At 47.0% G+C, this 8,811-nt stretch overlaps 1 protein-coding gene across 2 annotated transcripts in view; it reads left to right on the top strand.

Moving 5' to 3' along the window:
* UBR5 (ubiquitin protein ligase E3 component n-recognin 5) overlaps nucleotides 1-7,490 on the top strand; it is a 162,981-nt gene extending 155,491 nt beyond the window's left edge. For both annotated transcript variants that reach the window (XM_088442666.1, XM_088442667.1), the window contains 2 exons: nucleotides 4,810-4,895; nucleotides 6,360-7,490. In XM_088442666.1, coding sequence (XP_088298792.1) covers nucleotides 4,810-4,895; nucleotides 6,360-6,572 — 299 coding nt within the window. In that variant the 3' untranslated portion in view covers nucleotides 6,573-7,490. The remainder of the gene's footprint in view (nucleotides 1-4,809; nucleotides 4,896-6,359) is intronic.
* Nucleotides 7,491-8,811: the final 1,321 nt, after the last annotated feature.

Genomic DNA, 8,811 nt, shown 5'->3' on the forward strand with positions numbered 1-8,811 from the left:
GCCTTCCTCCCTTCAGCGGCACTGCCTGCTAAGGTTCGGAGTTCGGCTTTTCATTCCTTTCGGGTTCAGGGTAAGGCGAAAGGTCAGTCCTTCCCGAGACAGTCTGCGAGTAAGACTGCCTCTAAACCCAAGAAGCAAGCCTGGAGTGCTCGGCGCCCTTCTTCCAAGCAGGAAGATAAACCTGCGGCCTGATGGGACGGGCCTCCCTCTGGGGGACCTCAGAGTGGGAGGCCGACTTCTTCTATTTGCCCAGTGCTGGCACAATACCACCACGGATGCCTGGGTTCGAGAAGTGGTCTCCCAGGGGTACGCCCTGTCTTTTCGGCACAGACCACCCCACCAGTTTTTCTGCACAAGTCCTTCTCAGGACAAGACCAAGGCGTTACAGGTTCAGGAGGCTATAGAGTCCTTGCTGAAAGCAGGGGTCATTGTTCCCGTTCCTCTATCACAACGAGGGACGGGGTATTATTCGTCTCTGTTTCTGGTGCAGAAACCCAATGGTTCTCATCGCCCTATCCTCAACTTGAAGTCTCTGAACAAATTCCTCAGAGTTCCCAAGTTCAGGATGGAAACGTTACGTTCCATCATTCTGGCGATGGAACCGGGGGATTACATGGTGTCCCTGGACATCCAGGACGCCTACCTCCATGTTCCGATAGCATCTTCACACCAGCGGTATCTGAGGTTCGCTATCCTTCAACACCACTATCAGTTCCGGGCGCTACCCTTTGGTCTCTCCACGGCACCGAGGGTGTTCACGAAGATTATGGCGGTCATGGCCGCACATCTTCGGAACCAGAATGTACGGCTGCTGCCGTATCTGGACGACCTCCTGTTGCTGGCGAGCTCCCCGGAGGTACTGCTTCAACATCTCCACCTGACGATCGCTTGCCTGCAAGCACACGGGTGGTTGATAAATTGGAAAAAGTCCTCCCTGATTCCATCACAGCGGATGGTTCATTTGGGAGCCCTGCTGGATTCGCGTCAGCAAAGGATCTTCCTGACTCCGGAGAAGGTCGCCTCCCTACAGCTGCGGATACGCAGTTGCCTGAGCCGTTGCCGCCTGTCGGTCCATTCGGCTATGAGAGTTCTGGGGTCCATGGTGTCGACATTCGACATGGTGGAATTTGCCCAGTTCCATTCCCGGCCCCTGCAGGGGCTGATTCTGTCAGAATGGAACGGGTTACCTCACCGGATCCGCTCTCAGGTGCTGGTGTTGTCTCCGGACGTTCGGCAATCTTTGGCTTGGTTGCTTCAGACAGCTCATCTGGTCGAGGGGCGCCCATTTTGGATCCCGGACTGGGTCCTGCTCACGACGGATGCCAGTCTCCGGGGTTGGGGGGCAGTGACCGGCTCTTTGTCGCTTCAGGGTCGTTGGTCAGCGGAAGAAGCACTTCTCCCCATCAACATCCTGGAACTGCGGGCAGTATACAGGGCCCTGCAGTCGTCCGGCCCCGCTCTTCACGGAAGGGCGGTACAGGTGCAGTCCGACAACGCCACCACGGTGGCGTATATCAACCACCAAGGCGGAACTCGCAGTCAGGCAGCGATGTCGGAGGTGTCTCGTATCCTGACTTGGGCGGAGGGTCACATTCCAGCGATCTCGGCGGTCTTCATTCCTGGAGTCCTCAATTGGGAGGCGGACTTCCTCAGCCGTCACGACGTGCATCCCGGGGAATGGTCGCTTCACCCAGAGGTGTTTCAGCTACTCGTGGACAGGTGGGGACTGCCGGAGCTGGACTTGATGGCCTCCCGTCACAATCACAAGTTGCCCGTTTACGGGTCAAGGACAAGAGACGCAGGCGCAAGTCTGGTGGACGCGCTGTCGGTGAAATGGACGTTTCACCTGGCGTATCTGTTTCCTCCGATATCCCTGCTTCCTCGGGTTCTGCGGAAATTCAAGCAGGACGGCGGCATGCTCGTGCTGGTAGCTCCGGCGTGGCCCAGACGTCCTCGGTACTCCGATCTCAGGAGCCTCTCCATCGACGCTCCGTACCTTCTTCCTCAGCGTCGGGACCTGTTGTCTCAGGGGCCTTTACCCGGATCTCGGTCGGCTGTCTTTGACGGCGTGGCTCTTGAGACAGCCGTCTTGAGGTCTCGGGACTTCTCCAGTTCGGTTATTGGTACCATGCTCAGGGCACGCAAGCCTGCTTCCGCACGGATTTATCACAGAGTGTGGCACACTTACTTTCAGTGGTGTGAGTCCAGACATTATGATCCTCAGGTGTTCCGAGTTTCTAGGATCTTGGAATTTCTTCAGTCAGGATTGGATCTCGGCTTACGCCTTGCATCTCTGAAGGTTCATGTGTCCGCCTTGTCCGTGTGGTTTCAACGGCGGATTGCAATACTACCAGACGTTCACACCTTTTTCCAAGGTGTTCTCAGGATCCAGCCTCCCTTTGTGCCTTCTGTGGCTCCTTGGGACTTGGCGGTGGTGCTACGGGTCCTGCAGGGTCCTCCGTTTGAGCCTCTTGAGGCGGTGGAGCTCAAGTGGCTGACATTTAAGACGGTTTTTCTCCTGGCAATTGCTTCGGCCAGGAGGGTGTCTGAATTGGGGGCGCTTTCCTGTCGCCCTCCTTTCCTGATTTTTCACCAGGACAGAGCGGTGCTCCGCACTCGTCCAGAGTTTTTGCCCAAAGTGGTCTCGAAGTTCCACATTAATCAGGAACTTGTTGTGCCAGCTTTTCAGTCCCCTGATCTTTCAGCTGGTGAGACTTCCTTAGATGTGGTCTGGGCGCTTAGAATTTATGTAGACCGGACGGCTTCGGTTAGGAAGTCTGATTCCTTGTTTATCCTCTTTGGTTTTCACAAGAGGGGTTGGCCTGCCAACAAACAAACGTTAGCCCGTTGGCTTCGTTCCGTTATTTGTGAGGCTTATGCACAGGAGGGCTTACCTGTGCCAGCCTCTGTTAAGGCTCATTCCACTCGTTCTGTGGGTCCCTCTTGGGCTGCTAGACGTGGCGCTTCTGCTGTTCAGCTGTGTAAGGCGGCCACTTGGTCTTCAATTCAAACGTTTTTGAGGTTCTATGCGTTTGACACCTTCGCCTCTCAGGATGCATCCTTTGGGCGCCGGGTACTCCTTTCAGCACAGGAGCGTCCCCGCCCTTAGTTGTACTGCTTTGGGACATCCCCAAGGTCAACCCTGTGGACCCCCTATGGACCCTGAAGTAGAAAACAAGAGTTATGGTAAGAACTTACCTTTGTTATCTCTGTTTCTACGAAGTCCATAGGGTCCACAGGGCGCCCGCCCTGACGCACCTGGCTTCAAATGGGCTGTGTGGCTGGTCACCGGTTTTCCGTCTCCCATTTCTGTGAGTATGGTTTCTTGTGTGTTCCAGTCTTCCTTCTCTCTGTTTAGTCTCCTCCTCCGGCCTTGGCTGCTTACCAACTGAGGTGCTGTGGCCAGGGGCGGGGTATAGAGGAGGACGGACCCAAGTGCATCCTGGGAGCAGCTAAAGCTTTAACTGCGTGGTACCCATGGATCCAGATCCAGCTATACCCCAAGGTCAACCCTGTGGACCCTATGGACTTCGTAGAAACAGAGATAACAAAGGTAAGTTCTTACCATATCTCTTGTTTTATCTGCTTTGGTCGCAAAATTTTGATCAGGCAGATAAACATGAGGGCGGCTGCTGCTCTCAGAGGGTCCCTCTGCTTGCCTGCACCTGCTCCCCCTGTGTCTGTACTGCTGATCGGTCAGCAAAGCAGGACCCGCACCCCCCCCCCCCCCCCCCCAAAAGCGGGTGCAAAGATTAGCAACTGCTGGGAAAAAGAAAATGAACCTCCCCACTCACCCCCCCCTTCCCTAGTGTACCTGCTGCCTGAAACCGGTTCTCAAATTGAACATCACGATGTTTCTGATGGTATTTCCAATGTTTGGGGGGGGAGAAAAAAACAATTTCATTTTTTCCAAATTTTTTTAATGAAATCATTTTGGATAAGTTAAAATGGATGTTCCTCACCTAACTCACTCATATACAAAAAAAACAATTTTTGGGGCGGTTTTTAGAAGAAGAAAAAAAGCGTCAGTTAAGTTGTTAATATTAAATCTTCCTAAAAGGGCAAGCAACTCACAGCATTATATAAAGGTTTCTAATACAGAACAAATCACCTTAAAAGACACAAACATGAGATATAACACGTGCACACACACACTTCTATGGAACCCTTTTTTTCCATTGACATTGAGTTACTTAGCAATTGCACCAGAACTACACATAGTGTGAACTAAATATACGGAGTGACCAAATTACGATCATCGTGTTAGTACTTTGTAGGGCCACCTTTATCCTTAATACTTCATGAATTCTTCTAGGCATGGATCCTACTAACTATCCACAGGAAGCAAAAGGCCCCAGACACTCCCATGTAACCATGCCCAATGCCATAACGTTATCAGTGTGCCTTAACTGTTTCACTCTTATTTCCGAATGCTTTGTGTCTTAGTAGGCCAGCTGTGGCACTCCAGATACTGTGGAAATATCCCTGCCTCTATGTTGCTGTTCAGGCATGCCAAAGTTGTGGCATGGCATGCAGGGATGTGTAGTTCCATAGCTGCTGGAGTGCCACAGGTTGCTTACCCCTGATGGATTGCGTTCTCTGCCCCCGTGAAATATCCTGATGCTTTTTATCTTTTATGTATCCTTATTTATCAGCTGTGCTGGGGGTAACGTTATCCCATAAAATTTCCCTATTGACAGAAAAGCTTTGTATAAACATACGCTGTATTCCCATTTGACTGCATGCGGGACGGGGCAGTATTAGTTAGAAGTGATTATTAGTGACGCCTGATGTTTGTGCCATTTACAGGAGAGAATGCAGAGAAGCTATTGCAGTTCAAGCGATGGTTCTGGTCAATAGTTGAGAAGATGAGTATGACTGAGCGACAAGATTTAGTAAGTAGCCATTACATTACATTACATGAGAGTCTGTCCTATTGTGTTTGTCAACTCTGGTAAGATGTCACCATCTCTTATGCAAACAGCCAGGTGATTTATTTATTAAACTTTCCAGAATGTCCTTGTTTTGGAATTTTCTTTTTGGTTTATGGACTTTGAATTTTATATTTTATCTCTTCGCGGTATTCTTTGTTTGACACAAAGCTTCACTAGCCTAAGATTCAATGGATATGTACCTGTGTCTCCCTATGCAATATCTCTTACACGGTCTTCCTCGCTGGCACCCTGCGCGTGCTGTGATCAGGGCTAACTGAATGTGTGCAGTAGCTAAACATCACAGAGCTCCCTAACTGTAACTATTGCTGGTTGCTGCTGATCCTCGCAGCACATGCCAGTCACTAGTGTTAGGAGGTGGGTTACTGCACAACACGCTGGGAGCTCCTAAGCAGGGATAGAATGTTGTTTAGGTGGGCTACTGCATTCGTTCTATACCACGGCATCTACAGCAGATGTAACGGAGCTCATAAGCCGGGATAGATTGTTTAGGTAGTTACTGTGCTGCATCTGTTCTGCAATGTGGCATCTACAGCAGATATATCGGAGCTCTTAAGCAGGGACAGGAAGTTGTTTCATTTCGTTGACTTTTATTAGTAATTAAGTTGCATATACACACAACGATTTTGAGAATCAACGATTTTAGTAAACTATTTTCGTTCATTTTTTCAAGGGAAAAATGAACAAAAATAGTTTAGTAAATCGTTCATTTACTAAATGTAATGAACGATTTTTTTGAACTACAAACTATTTTTGCATATTCCCGTGATGAAAATCGTTGAGTTGGTCAGTCTGACTGAACTACAAACGTGAACGCGCATGAATGATCGTTCATTGTTTTAACTTAGAAAGTGAACGATTTTTTTCAACGATTGAACGATATCGTTAACGATAATCGTTCAAAAAATCGTTGTGTATGCACCTAAAAATAAAATGTCAAGCAATCTCCTAGCATGTTTAGTCTTTTTCTATTGACATGAGTTATTTATCGCACCTGAACTGCACAGTGGCTAAAATGAGATACAACACAGGGCTCAATCCAATTAAACGCGATGTACTCGTGGGTGCAAGTCAGACACCTGCTGCATTTGACGGCAGCCTGATTTCGCATTTAAGTGCTCACAGCCCCATAGGGCTTCGAGCAAAGTTATGTGAAGTCGGGCTCGGAGTGGGCTGCGAGGGGTGCCCCATGCCGTTGCCGGCATTTGAGCGCCGTGGCAACGGCAACTCGTACCCTTTGCAAACAATTTGATTGACGCCATAATGTGAAAAATATTTGTTTTGATGGTGGGATTAATGAATCAATTGTATTTGGCATGATTTATTTATTTATTCCCTTTTTCTAATTGATCCAGGTCTGCATATCTGTCACCATGGCGTAACTGATGTTTTGTACTTTCACTTTAGGTATATTTTTGGACATCAAGCCCGTCTTTGCCTGCAAGTGAAGAAGGGTTTCAGCCCATGCCATCCATCACCATCCGCCCACCAGACGACCAACACCTTCCTACAGCTAACACATGCATATCCCGCCTCTACGTCCCTCTGTACTCCTCCAAACAGATTCTCAAACAGAAGTTATTACTTGCTATTAAAACCAAGAACTTTGGTTTTGTGTAGAGTAAATAAAGTGTGCTCCCATGTAATATACCTAGCAAAAATGTTTTGTTTTTTTTACGTAGATTTTTTTTTTTTTTCCATTTGCCCATCTAAAAAAAAAAATTTCTGAAGGTTAATGCCGCCTCGCCCCCCTGATGGTACATCACGGACTTTGCTACTTTTGGTGCTCATGTGGCAGGCACTTTTATCACCATCTGGGTCCAACAGACATTCCTCGTCTAAACGTAACAAGTGCGGTAATAACCTGTATAACCCTAGCACAATGACTGTTCAGCTAGGTTTTACTTATTAGGCCTCTCCCAAGGAATAAGCGCCAGAGGGACAATATAAAATACACTGTGAGAAATTAGTTTTTCTTCCAAGACAGGACACGAGTTTGGCAACTCACGGCTGCTTTTGTGGAAGCTGCTCCATCATTGGCTCTTGAAAGGAGGGAGTCAAGAATTCCAATGTAAAAGATTAAAAGGAAAATGTCCATAACCAAACCCCTTCCCCCTCCTTTTTTTTTTCTTTGTTTTTTAAATAATGTGTGGGAATGTTTGGGTACATTCTTTTACTCCCATGCTATTTAATTTGTAGTTTGGCTACTGTGATGTACATGATGTATATTAAACTTGTAAAAGTGATATCCAGAAAAGAAATACTGAGCTTATGTTGCACTATTTTTGTTTTGAGGTGTCACGCTCATCTAGAACTTGGTCTCACGAGGACATTTTGCATAAACTGATTGAGAAAAAAAAAAAAATTGGTTTTAAAAAATTTGCATGTAGAAATACCTATTTGTAACATTACGTTAAATGCATTCTTCTTTTTTTTTTTTTTTTTAGACAGTCTTCATTTTATTATGCATTGTCAAATATTAAGCAAACGGGGGATTACAACGCAAAGCAGATCTCTGTTTTTAAACGGACGCTTTTTAGTAAAAAAAAAGAAAAGAAAATGTATAATAAGTGTTTGAGTTCTTTCTGAATTTTACATCCAGGTCTGCATATCTGTCACCATGTCATATTGTGGTTTGTGAGGTGGTGTTAGGGCAGGGATGGGGAACTTCAGGCCCGGGAGCCGTTTAAAGACTGCGGAATCATTTGAGCTTTTTTTTCTGCTAGCCTCATCTGGCTAGCAGGGTGCCTAGAATGGCACCCTGCAGCCAAAATCTATGCAGCAGTGCCGCCTGGAGCATCCTTAGGACGCATCAGAGAGTCACACCTCTGCCCTTACAGTTCCCCAGAGCATCCTCAGGATGCTTCGGGCATTGCTCTAATCACCTGCAATTGTGGCCCCGCCCCATGTGACATCAAACGGAGGGGACGTGGCCTGCACACGGCCCGCAAATAATGTTACATATATCAAAATGGCCCTCAGCAGAAAAAAGGTTCCCCACCCCTGAGTTATCACACAAGGACTGACCATTGCATGCATACTTGCCCACTTTATTTTTTGTTTCATATTGTGTCATTAACCTGGGACTGCATTGGTAATATTACATTCTTTGCTAAATTGTGCCTTAAGCTGGTCACACACCTAAAGATTCTCTTACCAACCGGCCATCTAGTTGGCTGGTTACAATGATAATCTGGTAATGGAAGCAAACTAATGGCAATCGACCAGTTGCTCTCAAATGCCGCAAAACAGGAAGAAAAAAAGGTGTTCAGTCAAATAGGTTAAATCAGAGGTTACCAAACTCCACCATTACAGTCCAGGTTTTAAGGATAACCATGTTTGAGCCCAGATGGTTAAATCATATTGACTGAGGTCACCTGTGCTCAAGCATGGATGGCCTTAAAACCTGGACTGTAATGGCGGAGTTTGAAAACCTCCGAGTTAAATCAAACCGCTTTAACAACTTGTCTGAACTACTGTATTCATCAGTCTTCTGGTATTTGGGAGAAAACTGACGATTGTCATATGCTCCCATTTTTTCGTCTTTAAAGTCTGTGAACAAACATACGGAGTCCCAGACCATCAAATCCCGACCCCCCAGCACTCTTCTATTCAGTCTATTCTAAACTTACTACTAAGCCAGGCCACAAGTCATCGTAGGTGCTTCAGTTATAGTGTGATCCTGTTTAAGTCTTGCACAGTGTGTCACTGGGGGATATTATTAGTACCAAACATTTAATTTTTTGAGCTGCGAGAAACCAGTAAAATTTACAGTACCATAATATCCTTAAATATGCATAGGAGCACATTGCAGGACCACTTGCTCTTTATTTAATCCACCCCTATGCATTGAGTGTAT

Source organism: Taudactylus pleione, unplaced genomic scaffold (genome assembly GCF_031769625.1).
Source record: "Taudactylus pleione unplaced genomic scaffold, aTauple2 ptg000314l, whole genome shotgun sequence".
Taxonomy (NCBI): domain Eukaryota; kingdom Metazoa; phylum Chordata; class Amphibia; order Anura; family Myobatrachidae; genus Taudactylus; species Taudactylus pleione.